The sequence below is a fragment of the Stenella coeruleoalba genome (assembly GCF_951394435.1).
Source record: "Stenella coeruleoalba genome assembly, chromosome: 17".
NCBI classification, from domain to species: Eukaryota; Metazoa; Chordata; class Mammalia; order Artiodactyla; family Delphinidae; genus Stenella; species Stenella coeruleoalba.
In genome coordinates, this window is record NC_137163.1 from 73,184,952 (window position 1) to 73,203,441 (window position 18,490).

At 38.8% G+C, this 18,490-nt stretch overlaps 1 protein-coding gene across 2 annotated transcripts in view; it reads right to left on the bottom strand.

The window, feature by feature from the left end:
* Window positions 1-18,490, bottom strand: part of RAB2A (RAB2A, member RAS oncogene family) — a 77,999-nt gene that overhangs the window by 46,464 nt on the left and 13,045 nt on the right. For both annotated transcript variants that reach the window (XR_013824525.1, XM_079901555.1), the window contains exon 2: window positions 3,358-3,429. Coding sequence is in view for 1 of the 2 variants with exons in the window: in XM_079901555.1 (XP_079757681.1) it covers window positions 3,358-3,429 (72 nt within the window). In the remaining variant the exon portion in view is untranslated. The remainder of the gene's footprint in view (window positions 1-3,357; window positions 3,430-18,490) is intronic.

Genomic DNA, 18,490 nt, shown 5'->3' on the forward strand with positions numbered 1-18,490 from the left:
TAAAAAAACAAGAAGTCAAGAAACTAGTTAAAAGGCTACTATATTATCTAGGAATGAGATAAAGAATGATAAGAAGATAAAGAATGGTATACATCTCCAAAGAAAAAACTGACAAGCACTGTTGATTACTGAAAAACTATGATTTCTGTTTTCCTATCAAGTGAAACAGAAACAATTCAATTTCAGCCTCAAAAACCTTAACTCTTTCCCATTTACCTTCTCATAACTGGGTTCAATGCAGGTTTTACCTTTGTATTCTATGTGGCAAAAGAAAATACTGAAACCTGAAGTGTCCTAGAACTCACAGAAACAAACAAAAAACCCAAAAACCTCATACTTCTCTTCTGGATAGTAAAAAATTTTATTAAACTTTTTCCTTAAGTATATATATGCTTGAGAATCTCATTTAGAAAGTTTTCCTTATCTTTTTCTTTTTTTCTTTTCTTTTTAATGGGATAAACCATCATCCCCTATGCCCTTGAGGCTCTCTTCCCAGATACATTTTCAATTAACAGCCAATTTGGCTGCCAGAGAAATTACCTGTGGAACCAAAGGCCGGGCCTCATTTACCTGACACAGTCAGGGAGTGATGCTTATTTTCTTCTTAGATGTTAGTCACTTTCAACCTTCCAGGACAAAATACTCTGAAGGTAAATACACACTTTCTAAATTACCTCTAGATCATTACCATCCTTGTAGAGTAAGTACTTGCATCCTTGCACAGTATCCATTTCCTGAACATTCAATAATCGATACCTACTAATTGTGTGACCCTGAGTAAGCTAAGTTATTAAATCTCTTCTGTGTTTTAGTTTCTCTTATTTGTAAATGGTATTAATGATATCCATCTCATAAATTTTTTTCAAGATTAGAAGAGTTATTACATATGTGCAATCTAAAAAATGATACCAATGAACTTATTTAAATAGAAACAGACTCAAGGACATAGAAAACAAACTTCTGGTTACTAAAGGGGATAGCGGTGAGGGGGCGGGGGGAGGCGCATGAATTAGGAGTTTGGGATTAATGTAAACACACTACTGTATATAAAATAGTTAACAACAAGGACCGACTATATACCACATGGAACTATACTCAGTATCTTGTAATAACCTATAATGGAAAAGAATCTGAAAAAGAACATATATATATGTATGTATTACTGAATAACTTTGCTGTACACTTGAAACTAACATAACACTGTAAATTAACTATACTTCAATTAAAAAAAAGTTACTACATACAAAATAAGTGCCTGGCACACAGTAAATATTTGGTATGGGTCCACTGTCATTATTATTTTATATTATACCCTCCTCTACTCATCAAGCAAAGGCAAGTACGCAGCAGAATCAAATACTGCCTTATGCCTATTTTAACAATCACTCCAACATTCCTTTAAAAAACACGTGCTAATTACCTTCTAAATTGTTTTTATGTCAGAAAGATAAATTCTTGTGATGGGTGTCACAAGGTATAGTAGTCAGGGTCCAACCAGAAAAACAGAAACCATACGTAGGTATTTAAAACAGAGGGGATTTAAAGTAGGGAACTGGTTACATTAAAGGAAGGGCTGAGAAGCCCAAGGAGCAGAGGGTAAAGCAACCCAGAGATTAGGAACAGCCGGAAGCTGCTGCTGTCCCTAGGCCAGGGGGCAAAGAGAGAAACCAGGGTTCCCAGAGCCCAGGAGCCAGACCATCAGTGGGCCTGTCGGGCAGGGGCTGTGGCTGAAGCCACGGAGGGCACACAGTCTCAGCAGAGAGGGGAGAAGTCCCTCAGCTTCACTTTGCTTTTAACCTCCTAACTCCCAGTGCCTCGCATCAGCGAACCCAGAGGGAAGCCAGCTGGTACAGTTACATGGGTTACAGTTTTCTAAAAACTCCCTCTGGTGTACTCCCCCTTACATAGGCTCCCACAAGTAGAGCCTATGCCGATTTCTAACAGCAGTGAGGTTCCGGCCCATCCGCCCAATCAGGTGTGCCCTAACAACTAGAAATTTACACGAAAGCTTCAACGAAAAGGAAGACACTTTTGTCTAGTACCCTATACGAAAAACAACTGGCTAGTTGTCTCGGGACCAAATCATGCCTAAGAGATGGCCTCAAGGTTCAGACCTACGGAGCAAAGAGCAGATCCTACACAAGGATGAGCTCACCAAAGTTAAACTGCACCATGACGATCAGCATGAAAGAGCAGTACCTGTTTTACCCATCATTACTGGATATAATTAAAACTATCAAAATGAAAACAGAACCACATATTCTTATTGATAGTAGCCAGTAAGGAAAGATTTTAATATATCTACAAAGTACATGTGGCTTGGCTGAATACTATTAACTGATCTAATAATTTGATTCGTAAACTCTATCTTCGATTTGGTATTTTAAAAGTACACAGGACATGAGAATCACCTTGTTATGAAGAGTGAGTTAATCATATCTATAGAACATAAGCAGTCACTGGCTCAAAAGACACATTAAGCTATCAATTGTAAAGTTTAACTAGATTTCCAGTTACCTTGTTTCTTCATGTTTGACTAATCTCTAATTGTTACTGGGCTACAGCCATAGAAGAATAATCTAGATTCTTTAGCTTTCAGGGTATAAATATTTTTTTAAAACAGATAAGAACCCTGAAACAGTATGCTTAAAGTTTTTAGTTTTTCACTTAATTTTACACTTTTGCATATTAATGAATAATATCACTAATAATAAAAACTAGTGTAGCTAATAGTAATAACAGCTAATATTTGTTGACCATTCCTTACCAGTAACTGTCTCATTTATTCTTCACAATTGAGGAAACTAAAAAATGCTTGATGGTAGTTTTTCTCAATTAATAATTATAGGTAAGCCTAAAGCACTTAACACGCTGCCAGGCACTGTTTCAATGCATCATATTTATTAACTCATTTACTGTTCAGAATAATTTTGTGAGATGGTTACCACTGTTTTTCTCATTTTACAGATAAAGAAACTGAGGCATGGAGTGGGAAAGTGGCTTGCCCAGCTAGTTAGCAGCAGAGCCCTGATGTGAACTCTGACAAACTGGTTCAGAGTCTGCTCTTAACCCCTCCCTATGATATACTGTCTCTCAATCAACTGTTTTATCATTAAATACAATCAAAATCAAGTATTAATGTCTTGCTGCATTCCAACCACTTTTACAGAGTTGGGGAATATTATTTTTACTATACATACTTATATTTTTTTTAAAGTGATGGAGACTAAACTCTGTACAGCAACAAATCTAGTTTCACTGATTTCTGACTCATCACTGATGGAATGAGCCCTCTAGCACATTCCATTCCCACTACCCAAAACTTCTAAATGCTTCTCATCTCTTTATAAAACTTACCAATAGTAAGATCATGTACTGGCTGAAACCTCTTGTCTGTAAACTGTAGCAATAAGCATGATTTACCAACACCTGAAAGTTAAAAGAAAAAAAATTTAAGGGACAAAATTCACAGAAATTAAGAAATACTTCATACGAGTACTTGGAAAAGAGGCAGCTAGGGTGACTGGTGCTCTGAGAACACAGTCTGCCATGATTTTTCAGTGCTCTCATTTCTTGGGGAATTAGAGGACTGACGATTTGGGTGAAAGGTGTTGACCAATCCAAAACACGCTTTTCATCCTTTTGCATTCATTCAGCATTTCAATCTGAAAGATGAGAGTGGCAGCAACTCCCAGAGACAACCAACCAGGTCCTCCCAGCAGCCTCTACACCACAGGACTCATGCAGTGAAGTGTTCATGCACTTCTGTTTTTTCTGTAGTAGTGAAAATATTTTTAAAACATAGTATTTTCCTCCTTTTATAGTTTATTTTATCTTAGTCTCCTACAAACAAACAAACAAGTAAGTGTTCGGGATCTACTTTTCTGGGAAAAGCTGCTCACTCTATCTTCTGGCTGATCCATTTCAGGATCGACTCTATAATCTGAATAGCATTCCTACACTCTATTATTGAGGTCTTGAGTAACTTCCAAATTCCCAAATTAAAGGCAAATTTTCTATATACATCCTACTTGCCCTCTGAGGAGACCTGAATATTGAATACCACACCACTTCCTACTCATTTTTAGGCCTGTAACCTCACACTAGACCAAATCTGCTTACTTGGTAGCAACCTGCACTTACAAAACACAAAGGCAGTCATCACTTATTCATTCATTCACTTACTCAAAAAGTCTTCATCAAATGCTAACTGTGCACATGGAAAGCTGACATGCTTCCTTCCTTACAATCTAGCTCAGGGAGAGAAATTTAACAGAATGAGTGCACAAATAACCTATACGAACTGTAATTTGAAATAATTATAATGACTGCCATTTGAAAGAAGAAAATAAAGTTCTATGAGGAAGAGTAACAAAAGAGACTGAAGGGCCGGAGAAGGTCTTTCTTAAGTGATGCAAACTAAACTGTTCAATGTCTTCTAGATTATCCGCTCAATGAGAGAAGGACAACGAATACCTTGTCACTTGCTGCCTGTCTTAAGGCAGAGATAAATCACTTAATAATTTTGCTGAATGACTGGCCCTAGTGTCAAATGCTATAATGATTGTCAAAATGCCCAGTGACAAATCAAATACATGGTCTACTCTGTGTGTGTGTGTGTGTGTGTGTGTGTGTGTGTGTGTGTGTGTGGTGTGTTTTAGGAACTATTTTATTTGTTCAAAGTTTTTTGAATGTTTTAAGATTTTAGTTAACTGAAAATAAATTGGAATTTCAAAACATTTGACCTTGGTTTTCTTCTCTTTCTTTTATCCACAATTTCTCTTTTACATTACAAAAGGCACAAACTCCTTAGATTTCTAACACCCTTGAATAACCTTTCAGATCTAGGAGAGAAAGAAAAGAAATTTTTTTTTAGTTCTTTGTGTGTTTTAAAATTTTTTATATTAGAGTATAGCCAATTAACAATGTTGTGATAGTTTCAGGTACACAGCAAAGGGACTCAGCCATACATATACATGTATCCACTCTCCCCCAAACTCCCCTCCCATCCAGGCTGCCACATAACATTGAGCAGTGTTCCCTGTGCTATACAGTAGGTCCTTGTTGGTTATCCATTTTAAATATAGCAGTGTGTACATGCCAATCCCAAACTCCCTAACTATCCCTTCCCCCCATCCTTCCCCCTTGGTAACCGTAAGTTCGTTCTCTAAGTCTGTGAGTCTGTTTCTGTTCTGTAAATAAGTTCATTTGTAACAGAAAATTATTTTTTAAGTGTTAAAGTACAAAATAGGTGAACAACTGAGATGTGAAACTTCAGTTCTGTTTTAAAAAAAGAGGCTTTAGGGCTTCCCTGGTGGCGCAGTGGTTAAGAGTCCGCCTGCCGATGCAGGGGACTTGCGTTCGTGGCCCGGTCCGGGAAGATCCCACATGCCGTGGAGCGGCTGGGCCCGTGAGCCATGGCCGCTGAGCCTGCGCGTCCGGAGCCTGTGCTCCACAACGGCAGAGGCCACAACAGTGAGAAGCCCGCGTACCGCAAAAAAAAAAAAAAAAAAAAAGAGACTTTATTTTTAAAAGCACTTTTATAGGTTCATAGCAAAATTGAGCAGGAAGTACGGCAAGTTCTCATATACTCCCTGCCCCAGGGGAGCACAGCCTCCTTCCTTATCAACATCCTGCACCACAGCGGTAACACTGGTTACAACTGATGAACATACACTGACACATCATCACTTAAAGCCCTCAGTTTACATCTGGGTTCATTTTCGGTGCCGTCCATTCCATGGATTTTGACAATTGTATAATGTACCCACCATTACAGTATCATACAGAATAGTTTCACTGCCCTAAAAATCCCCTATGCTCTGCCTATCAGCCCCTCCCTCACTCCCAGCCCACTAATCTTTTTACTGTCTCCATAGTCCTGCCTTTTTCTGATTGTCATATAACTGGAATCATATGGTATTTTAGCTTTTTCAGATTGGCTTCTTTCACTTAGCAATATGCAATTAAGATTCCTCTGTCTCTTTTCTTCATTTCTATTTTTAACATTTGAAATTTCCCCATATGGTATAGAAAAAAATTATAATTAGAAATCACAGACTATTACTGAGGGACCTCAAGAATCATCTCACAGTCTGATAATCACTTAAGTGATACAAGAGCCTGAAACCCTTTTCTTACCTCACAACAGAGTATGGATTGCTCTAGCAATAACAATACCACTTATTCTGACCAAATACTGACTTCACTTTCAAGACACCATATTCTTTCTTCAGGTAATGAAAGTATCTTTCAATGCAGAGAACATATCCAAGTGCCACTGTGGTGTTTCCCAAGTCTCCTTAATCACCTATCTGTAGATCATTTGTCAGGATCGGTTAAATTTACAGGTAGCTCATCTTATTCAATATATGTTGACTTCTACTATTTAATTCTGGATAAAATACTTGGGGTTTCTGGCTCACAATCACCAACACTTTTCCAGATTGCCAAATTGAATGAGCTAGTCTTTTTCTCAGTCCTCAATTTATTTGATCCAGAAACAGGATCTGTTTACGTCCATAAAATATTTCCATATAGTTTATCTACCTACAACCTCCTTGAAAATGATCACTTCTAGCTTTAACCACCTCCTTGGTCCCTTGATTCTGTGACAACTGCTCTTCTTCCATGCAAGCCTTAAATACTGGAGGTTTCACCACCATCTCATATTTGGTTATCTTTTCTCTTCAGCTGAGAGAACTAATCCAGTTCTATAGCCCCAACCTACATGTATAAATTAGTCAGTGATTACCAAATCCACCTCTTCAGCCACCATCTTAATTAATTTCACTTTTATTATATCCAATTGCCTACTGAACATGTCCACTTTGATTCCTTCAGGGCTGAAACTCAAACTTCCAAAACCGAATCCATTCCTTTTCATTTTCCTGCCTACCATCCTTCCAACAATTCAGAACAAACTCAGCATCTCCTTCAGTATTTCCTTATCTCTGGAGTTGGTTCCCAGGGCATCACACCAACAAGAAAATCAAGTCATCCTTAATTCCTCTTCCTCCTTTATCATCTACAGCGAATGGCTCACCAATCTCATGAATTCTCTCAGAAACACCTTGAATTCCACGTTCTCCCCTCCTCTTAATCCTCAGTACTCTAGTTCTGGTCCTAGACATGATCTTTCTGCCTTTAGCCTTTGCCCTTTCTCCAACCTACTTGTATAAACCTCTGTGAAATTTTTGCTAAAATGCACATGATTAACCCGCTCTCACGGAATACTGCTTAAAATATAAAATTCAAGCCCTTCGAAACAGTAAACAAGGTTCTTTGCATTTAGGCTGAAAAACTGTTATTCCAATAGATCATATTATCATACCACAGTCTAGAGACCCTAGATTTAAGCATAACACACCATCTCCTGTCCTCTGAAATGACACCATGTTCTTCCCCCGTATCTCTTACCAAGGAACACTTCACTCCTTGGCAACTCTAAACTCATGCTTAGAGATTCCAGCTTAGGGATTCCTATGCCTTCTTCACTAAAGCATTCCTGTTCCAAAGATTCTACCAATCCTCAGGCAGAACTAATGGTACATTGGATTTCCATAATATTTCATTTATGCCTCAAAACCCTGGTCAGAATCCCAGCTGTCACTTTACTAGCTGTAACATGGGGCAAGTATTTGACCTTTCTGAGCTTCAAAATCCTATCTATAGGGCTTCCCTGGTGGCGCAGTGGTTGAGAATCCGCCTGCCGATGCAGAGGACACGGGTTCGTGCCCCGGTTCGGGAGGATCCCACATGCCGCGGAGCGGCTGGGCCCATGAGCCATGGCCGCTGGGCCTGCGCGTCCGGAACCTGTGCTCCGCAACGGGCGAGGCAACAACAGTGAGAGGCCCGCGTACCGCAAAAAAAAAAAAAAAAAAAAAAAAAAAAAAAAAAAATCCTACCTATAAAATGGGGGAAACTCCTACACTTTGGTGAACTGTTGTAAGAATCAAATGAAATAAATAAATGTAAAAGGGCCCCTCTACAGTGCTAGTTACCTGTGTCCAGTTCCTAAACATTCTTTGAGCTGTTTATTTAGGACATGTGCCTTTTTCTATATGCATGATATACTGCAATAAAAATAACAACATTACGGTCTTTCTGATGCATCAGCTTGACTAGGGCCCTCTCCAGTTATTCAATCAAAGACTAATCTGGGTGTTGCTGTGAAGGCATTTGGTAGACATAATTAAAGTCCATAATCAGTTGTGTCTGGTATAAGATAGAGGTCCAGTTGCATTCTTTTGCATGTGGCTGTCCAGTCTTCCCAACATCATTTAATGAAGAGACTGTCCTTTCCCCCACTGTGTATTTTTGGCTCCTCTGTCATAAATTAATCGACCATATATGTGTGGGTTTATTTCTGGTTTCTCTATTCTGTTCCACTGATCTATGTGTGTTTCTATACTAATACCATACTGTTTTGATTACAATAGCTTTCTAATACAGTTTGAAATCAGGTAGAGTGTGGTGCCTCCAGCTTTGTCCTTCTTTCTCAAGACTGCTTTAGGTACCTGACCATTCTTTAATTAATACAAATTACTGCACCTAATAATGCCGCTGTTAAGAGTTCCTACTATGAAGTCACCTTACCTTCTTCCTTTACTCAGGGTCCAACACACTGTCCTCAGCAGGACTCAGTGTTGTGAGAATTGACTATCTGACTACCACCATATCAATGCCAAACGATTACAAGTAACTCATTAAAAATGCCGATTCGTAAAACCCCCACCCCACAGATTCTGATTCAGTTAAGTTTTTGGTTAGGCCCAAGAATCTAATAAACCTGCCAGTGACTTTTTTTAGGCAACGAGTCCTTCTCCACAAGGAACACTGGCATAAGTGCTAGGTATTCTACTGAAGTTTATTTTCCTAGTCCTAAACTGATTTCCACCAACTTCAAGATAATTAAAAAAAACTGACGATGGCTCCATTTTTAAAATTGTAAGACATATAGCTTTAACTTAAAGGATGTGGAAAAAGCAAAAATATAAAAGACCAATTCCTAACTACCGAAGTTTTGTCCAACTGTCATCCTGAAATCATGGCTGCATACTGTCATCTACTACACTGGGTTCTCAAAAAACAAAATGTAACAAACCACGAATTAATGACCTATCCACATAATTGAAAGTAATCCACTGAAGAGTTATATGTTTTAAAATCATACCAAAGAACTGACAGACCTCAAATACAGATCATACAGAGATATGGCAAATTGGTTTAAATGTTAGTAGCTTATTTTGCAAACACAGAAAACTATATCCTTTGTGCTAACATTCCAAATCGAAAAACCCGTGAAACATGTAAAAACAGTAAAGTCTGCTGCTCTTTTTAAACAGAAAATTAATAAACTCAGCATAGACATTAGAAAGAATACAAGCTTTACAGTTGTAACACCAGTATTCAAGTCCACCTGTATTATTTCATAACTTGTGCCCTCAGACAAATTAGTTATAGAAACTAAGCTCCATTTCCACATCTGTAAAATGGAAAAAAGAAAACATGGCATTCCTACTTCAAAGGAATATCATAAGGCTCAAATGCAAAAATTTTGAATTGTGCAAATTCAGAAGTTCAATAAAAAGTGTTAGAGGATTCTTCAGGATGAATACAGCTGAGGAGCAAAATCTCCAACCAAACCCATCTGACCTTGAGTTCAAATTTTTAAATATATATTTTCTAAAATTAACTGAAGAAAATAGTCACAATCTATAATTTTCTTTTAAATAAAATGACTTCAGAGTTGTTTTCATGCTGCTGGTTTTCCAAACATCATCCCCCTCACATGTACGATAGCAATCCTCTCAATTACTGCAACTAGATACTAATCTGGTGGCTTACTGGAGTGAGCTAGAATGGTTCCCAAAGAGATATGTCCAAGTCCCAACCTCTGGAACCTGTGAATGTGGCTTTATTTGAAAAAAGGATCATTGCAGATATAATTAAGGATTTTGAGATGAGATCAGCCTGGATTCAGGCTGGGCCTAATTCCAATGACAGATGGATATGCAGGAGAGAAGGCCGTATGAAGACAAGAGGCAGAGAATGGAGTTATGCTACCACAGCCAAGGAACACCTAGAGCCACCAGAAACTGGAAGCAGCAGGAAGGATTTTCCCTGGAGCCTTCAGAGGGAGCATGGCCCTGCCTATCCCTGGATTTCAGACTTCTGGCCTCCAGAACTGTGAGAGAAACAGCCTATTATTGTTTTAAGCCCTGAAACAACTTTCTGATAATTTGTTAAGCTGCCCTAGAAAACCAATGCACTTATCAAGAGTATCTGCCTTCCTTCTTCACCTTAGATTTTTACATTGCTCGTCTCCCACTCTTGTTGACTCCGTCTCTAATAATTCCTACTGTAATCAATAAAGAGACTCAAACACCAGAAATATTGAGAGAGTAATAAGGGAAAAAGGAAGCAAAGAATACAGAGCATTTATTTGAAAAATCTCTCAGTGATGGCTAGGAGGGTAGCAAAGAGAGAGTCACTCAAAAAATATTTATTAAGTACTCACTATATTCCAGGCACTGAGCTTAGTAATAAAGAAATTAAAGAAAGTTCTCAAGAGGATGTAGCTTTAAGAACGTAAGACATCTTTTCCTCAAAACTGGAAGATATAGAAACAAATACGCAGACAAGGCTGAAAGACTTGCTTAAGAATCAACAAAATGAAAAGGAAATAGGAAGATGTGGAGAACTAGCCCTCCTTCCCTTGATGCAAATCATCTACCGCTTTTCTTTATCTTCGTTTTACAATATTAAAGTACCCCAAGTACTAAAACACTTTTTCTGAGATGAGACCAAAACCATGAAAATGAGTAAAGCAGATAACCTCAGCTGAAAGTCTCTGATTCCTTAGGCTAGTACGCCTTATACATCAGGTCTCTGCAATATTTATTTAGCATACTTTAAGAGCTCTTTCTCCAACACTCAGTGACTTTTTGTCCACTTAGCTAACAGCTACTTATTTCTAAAACTCAACTCAAATGCTGTAACCTCTAGGAAGCTTCCATAGTGCACACCTACCTTCACAAAGTGAGTTAGGTATTCTTCTGACTCTTAAATATGGAGACTTCCTGGCTGTGTGTGTATATAAAATAATCAATATAATTGTCTGGCTTCCGGGAAGAAAACAATATCCTCTGCTGTAAATGCAAGAGGAAGGAACACTGCCAGGTTTCTGTGATCTCCCTCACCCTGTGTATGGCACGGACTCCAGGAACCACATCCAGACCTGAGCTCAGACCAACAGATGAAGAAGGCAGGCCTCACTGAAGGGTAAAACACAGGCTTAGAAGAGCTCCAACCACTCTCTTTATTCAGCCACTATGGGGACTGGAGAAGCCCTAACCTGGCAGTTTATTTCTTACCCTGCAATCTTTATGAAACCTCCTCCGCAGTTTGGATTTTTGCCCCCTTAGTTTCTACCTCCGTTTTCTGTCCCAGGATCCCATCCAGGACACCACATTACACTTGGTTGCCGTGTCTCCTCAGGCTCCTCTCGGCTGTGATAGTGTCTCAGACTTTCCTTGCTTTTGATGACCTGGACAAAAGTCTTGAGGAGTACTGGTCAGGTATACTGTAGAATGTGCCTCAGCTGGGATTTGTCTGATTTTTTTTCCCTGCGACTGACTAGAATACGGGTGTTTGGGAGGAAGACGACAGAGGCAGAGTATGATTCCCATCAAAAGGGTACATACTATCAACATGACTGATTATTGCTGATGTAAACTTTGGTCACCTGGCTGAGGTAGTTTGCCAAGTTTCTCCACTGTAAAGTAATCCTTTTGCCCTTCCCTTTTCATACTAGATCCTTTGGAAGGAAGTCACTGTGTAGCCTGATCCTCTAGGCTTAACAAAGTTTTAACCTCTGTATTCCCCCTGCCTGGTTTCTCTTTGTATGATGTCATATTTCACCTCCCCCGATATCCAGTCTTCTGCCCTTCCATAATGTTTCAACAGTATCATCTGTTTTTGTTACTTTTATATTAAAAAATATATGAAATAGAGCTCACATTTGGAGTATGTACTCCTCTGAGATGGAAAAGTGCCTGAAAATGTTTTAATTTTTTCACTCCCTACAACATCCTCCCCTAAATCCTGTTAATTCCAACTGTCACCAGTATCCTCTTCATTTTCACTATCATTGTCTTAGATAAGGCCTTCGTTACTTCCTACCTGGACCACTGTAGTAACCATCCAACTACACCCCATCTTTCTAATCTGTCCTACATATGAGTGCACCAGAGATGGATAAGAAAAGATAGAAGGACTACATTTAACATCTAGTATGTCTCTGCTGCTGTATTACAACATGAATATATACAGACATATACATACACATGTGTATGTGTGTGTGTATATATACACATTTAATTTCTAATTTAGTCGTAACTCTAGTCCTGTACTCTTTCCTTTAAAAACTTCAATATTTTCTACTGTCTACAGAATAAAGTTCAAACTCTACCTTAACCTGTCACAACCCAGTACTTACCTAAGTCCAACATGTCTAATGAACTTATCTTTCCTTATTTCCACTAACTGTCTGACACAGGGTCTATACTACGGTTAAGCTGAATGGTTTACAATGAGGAAATTACAAGGTATGGCACTTAGCAGATGTGTAATAAACGACAACTATCTTTCTGGTTTTTGCCTAGCTTTACATTTTGATTATTTAACATTTTTACTTGTCTAAACCCTACTCACTTTCCAAGGACCAGCTCAAATGCCATTTTACCCTAAGTTTTCCGAGGAGGAAGGCACTCTGGACCCTATGAAGTTCCAGGCTTTCTCCAGGACCTCAATCAGAGCCCTTATGACATTCTACCAGCACTGCTAGACTATAAACCCCTTAAGGGCAGGGACACACCTGATTCACTTTTTAAATTCTTCTTAGAACTGTGTTTTACATTTGGTAAACTTTTACTGTTGCAGCCTCCTGCATTGCAACACACACCACCAGTTTAAGAGATAAATACCGGACTACTTTTGGATCCTGTGTGTGGTGCTGGTAGAAAAAGTTGTTTCAGGTCTCTAGGCCTTGTTTGCTTATTTGTATAATGGTAATCATACCATTCACCTTATTCAGAAGGCTACTGTGAGGAATAAAAGAAACAGCATGCAGAGAATAAAAGGTAACACGTCTGTGCTTTTTCTTCCTTCCCCAGTACGCAGAGGCAGACCAACACACCATCCCATGCTACGGCACAGTACTCTACACGTACGTTATTAAGCACTTCTCACATTAAACTTTTACCATCAGTTCACACATCTACCTGCCTCCCTTGGGGGCAGAAAATCACTTTGCTCTGTGGCCTGGCTTAGAAAGCTGATGCTCAGTGAGTGAAGAGCATGTGTATCGCATGCTCGCTGAAAAGGTCACAAAATGACGTACTCGCCTTTTCTACTTAGTGACAAACTTAGTCTACATTTTAAAAAGTCAATTTCTCAAAAATATTTTATTCCCCATAGTGGCTTTTCCAGATAGAAAAATGATGCTAGAGAATGAAAACGTGACTGCATGAAATTAAGAACTGCGTCCCTAATAGTATCTGCCCCTAATTGAAGTGTACTTGCCCTTTGGAAACATCAGGTCTAGCAAGTGCACTGCTGTGCCAGGTATCAGTCAAGTGCCTCCTGCTCTAGACCCTCTCTGGCCTGCTGGAGACACGAGGACGTCTCTCCCTTGACAGCTGGCATGATAGGAAGTACCACCGGTAGAAAGTAGCACTCCAGCTCTCTGTGGCCACTGGCCCCCAGCGCCCCTTCAGGCTGCTTCTCAGGGGCTCCCAGGCGCAGCCCCGCCCCACAGAAGGCTTCCCACAGCTTCCCAACCCATCATGGCCCCTCAAGTGCAATTCTCGGCCACCAGATGGGCCTCAGCTGCGAGCCTCCAAAGATGTCTGGATGCCAGATTTGTTTGTTCCTTCCTTCCTTGCTCCGCCTCAGTCTTAGGGGTAGTGGCTGTGCCCTCTACCTGCGGTTGCTGTATTCTTAGAGTTCTCTTAGCCAACTCCCCATTACTCTAATCCCATATTAGAGTCAGTGGTTCCTTACACCAGACATTCCCTGTTCGAATTCCTGTGTGGTTTCTGTCTCCTAGTTGGACTCTGACTGATATGAACTAATATGGTTAAAATACATGCTTCATTAAAATAAAACAAATTTAACTTGGTTAAGTCAAGGATTTTTTTTTAACACAAGCCGAGTTTAGATATCCTTAGGAAAGACCTAGTTTGTGCAATATTTTCACAAAAACAAAGCTAGGTGCAATTTACATTTTTAAAAAATTGAAAAATAAAATGGAGCATTTGCTAATTTACAGATAATAAATGACAGAATATTAAATTTAATAGCAAGTAAGATAGCAGAATGTGGTTAAAAATAGCATCTCTTTCCTTTTTTCCTCCCACTCTTGGGACTTTCCTGAACTAGTTTGTTTAATGGTGGAAAATGGCTTAGAGTGAGAAGAATCAGAACGAAGAAAACTGAAGTATAAACTACCTCTCAGAATATCAGAATGTCTCAGTATGCTGGAACCAAAGAGGTCTTCTATGCAGTGTTTTCTAAACAGTAGGCTGTAACCAGTTAGGTCATGAAATCAATTTACTGGATTACAACTAGCAGTAAAAAAATGAACTAGAATAAACCAGCAAATATTAGACTGTATGTACTAAATAAAGTTAGGATGAGTGCTGTTTGGAAACGATTGTTTTAGAGATATATATGCACTTACACACATATCTGAACCCTGGGTTGCAATGTAATAGGTTATTGCAGCTTGTAAAAAACAAACTTGGAAATTATTCTCCAGCATCTCATCCAATCACATATCCAATGAAAGAACCCATCCACAATATTTACGTTAGTAAACACGGCAAGACGAATCAGCCAAAGAATCTAGAATACTTCTATTCTCATTTAAAGAACATTTACAAGAACAGGGATCAAGGGAAAAATATGACTGAATCATCAGTTGGCAATTTAACATATAAATAAATAAATAAATAAATAAACCTTGCATACCATGAGTCATCTACTAGGTGACAATTCTATTACATAAACCTCTTTGCAAAAAGATCTTTCAAATAGGTAAAATTAGGATGACCCTGTATCCTGGTTTGCCAGGGACAGGCTTAGTTATTCCTGGTGTCCTGCAACATTAGGAATCAGCCTGGACGATGAATTACATGGTTTCCCTAAAGTGCTGATTCTCAAAAGTGTGGTCCCCAGAACAGCAACATCAGCAATCTCTGGAAACTTGTTAGAATGCAAATCATCAGCCCCGCCCCAAACTTAGTGAGTCAGAAACTTTGGGCTGGAGTACTGAAATCTGAGTTTTACCAAGCTCTCCAGGTGATTCTCATGTGCCCTAAAGTTTGAGAACCACTGGCCTAGATATAACCAATTAAAATGCTGGTTTCAGTGTCTCATCCTCTTTAGTTTTCCAGCTACACAACTAGTGTGACGCCATTACATGCTTGGTATAACAGAACACAGTGAAGTATGTTTCACCTCGGTACAGGTTAAGTTCAAAACAGGGTTATCCTGGTTTCCACTTAGTATCTTTGGCAATTCCTCAGCTTAGAACAGCTAGACTACCTGATGCCTGCCAAATACCCAAAGGACATGCTTCGCTATACACAAGTAGTTTTTACTGCAGCCATGGAGTCCTACAATTGAGTTTATGCTAACATACTCTTGTCTTATGTAAAATATATGCCTGACTTTTGACATTTTGAAGGTGAAAATAAGCTCCCTCTTCACACACAATCTTATCTTACCATAACAGTAAGCCTATGGCATCAGTAAAGCAGGAATGATAACCTTTTTAAAAAATTTTTTTTTTTTGCCATGTGGCTCGCAGGATCCTAGTTCCCTGACCAGGGAATTGAACCCAGGCCGCGGCAGTGAAAGAGTTGAGTCCTAACCACTGGACCACCAGGGAATTCCCGATAACCTCATTTTGAAGATGAAGAAAGTGAGGCTTAAGTGACATGCCTCAAGTTAACACAGTAAGAGGCAGAACTGAAAGTCAGAATCAGGTTTTTTAATTCCAAGCCATATTTTTCCACTATACTGTCCAACCTCCTGATTTTGTTCTCAGGTACATATTACTACTTGCAACCAATACCTCTCCTAACTAAAAAGAAGATATCTCACTTACCAGGTTATTAGCAGCAATACTAAGAGGAAGAAGGGAAATGTTCTATAAGCTAAATGACTCTGACAGAGCAGAAATTTAATGAAGGAAGAAGGTTTTAAAAGAAATGAATATACAACTTCCTCGATGTTGACTTTATCCCAAACAACAATGTTCCAGTGAATACATCAGGTATACTAACATACTTCAATCTGACCATTTTCCTAATCCTTTCATAGGTAAAGATTCCAAATAAGAACTATAGCATCTCAGAAATAGATTTCAGTGAAGTAGTTTGAAGATGATACTTTTTCATGATGCTGTGGGAAGGAAGGTGTCTGGATGTAAATGTACAAAATAATTACTGTACAGTAAGTTTATTGTACATGATCTCTAAGTAGTATGTTACGATATAAATGGGTATCAAAATTAGAGGCTGTAAGCAGAAAGATCTATTTCAAGCAGCTGCCAGATTAATAAGAAGTATGTGATAACAGTAACTAAATCAAGCTGCTAAACCCCCAAACATAGACTTGGTATCAGTCGACAAAGATAATGTTGAGACTAGCCTGTTAAATTTAAGTACATGAAATACATACCGAGCTCAAAATTAAATATTCTTTCTAAATTCTTATTTTTAATGGAAGGTGATTTGTGACCTTCCATTGTGGTCACATGTGACCTAGGCTGAGCCAATCAGATGTTCCTGTTCAGAATTTGGAATCCTGAAGGAATACTTCAATATCAGGGACCAACAAGCGAGAATTCACGGTGGCTGCAGAGGAGGTGACAGACGACTGGCAACGCATCAGCATCTGCTTCAGCAGGAGTTTGGCTGTGCCTTGCCTTCCTTGGTTTTGTCATTTTCAAGATTGATTATACTGCCTTCCTATTAACTCTATGGAGCACCCAATCTTTACAATAAAATCTTCCTCTGCTGAAGTTAACCACAGTAGGTTTCTGCTGTTTGCTACCACAGACCAGGACTAACAGAATCAGGAACTGACTGAATTAATAATGGTTCAGCTATGCAGGCTTTTTTAAAAGAATGAAACAGATTTACATGTGATGATATGTTAAGACACCCAAGATTTACCCTGAAGTGAAAAAAATAAAGGTATAGAACAGCACAATTTGTATAATCATATTGGTGGGACTGGGACACACACACACGCAGGCTTAAAGATGTACAGAAAATTTCTAGAAGGATACACAAACCATTACTATATTATGTAAAGTGGTGGAGTATTTAAATTTTCATTTTTTACCACAAGCATTCATCATTTTTACCATAATAAAAAAATGTTTTTCAAAGAATCTATTTTAGCATCAAACACTATATAAGCAATACTTTTACTGGCCTCATCCAGTGACCTCCATAGCGATGTGGCATTTAAATAACTAGCAAAACTTCTAGTGTGACCAGAAATAGTTACATTAAATATTGGTCTGCTAAGAAAATTAGAAGCCTGCAAGTAAAATAATGTGTTGTGAAAGAGAAGATTTTGATTTCTTTTTTTAACTCCTAAAAACCACTAAAGAATAAGTAATCAGCAGTTCTTTTAACAAAACATACTCATGGCTAAGGCTCAAAATTCACATATTCACGCTCACATCCAATACAATTTTTCCAGTTCTCAGGTAAATTCTCCAAGAAAGGAAACTCTAAGCCAGAGAGGACGGGGAAAAAAAAGACCGAGAAAGAAAATAAGGTTAAATGGAGGAAAGGCCTCAATAACCTTTGTCAGAAACCTGCATGAAGGGTTGAAATTTATCCCATTTAGAGATGGGGAATAAGGCTTCTTCTGTGAAGCGTCCAGAGGATACAAAACCGACTCTTGAAACTGCACCACACAACACTCTTCACGGTACATGGTCCCTAGATTCCTTCAGTCTTCACCCCCCAGAAACCCTGACAAAAACTCTACACGGTCACACTCCGGATCACGTTCCTGGTATAAAGTCATCTGCCCTTCTTGGCAAAATAAAAGACTGAGGAGCTCAGCTCAATTCTCTGTTCTCCACACATAACAAATACAAAAATAGGGGCAAAAGTACAAACTGATTCTACGGGATTATTAGGTGGAAAATTTCTCAAACAAACGAGACCATGCCTGATCAAGTCACATCTGATCTGTCATTTGTAAAATGTGGCCAAGAGCTATCTAGGATTACTGTGAGAAACATATGAAAGCCATAGAACAGTATTCAGCATATAGTAGGTGCTCAATAAATGTTTACTGAAAATCCGAATCTGTCATGAGCCACTCACTCCAGTCAGAATGAACCTTCTCCATGCTCCTTTAGTACTCTCTGTACATACACATCTCTATTTCA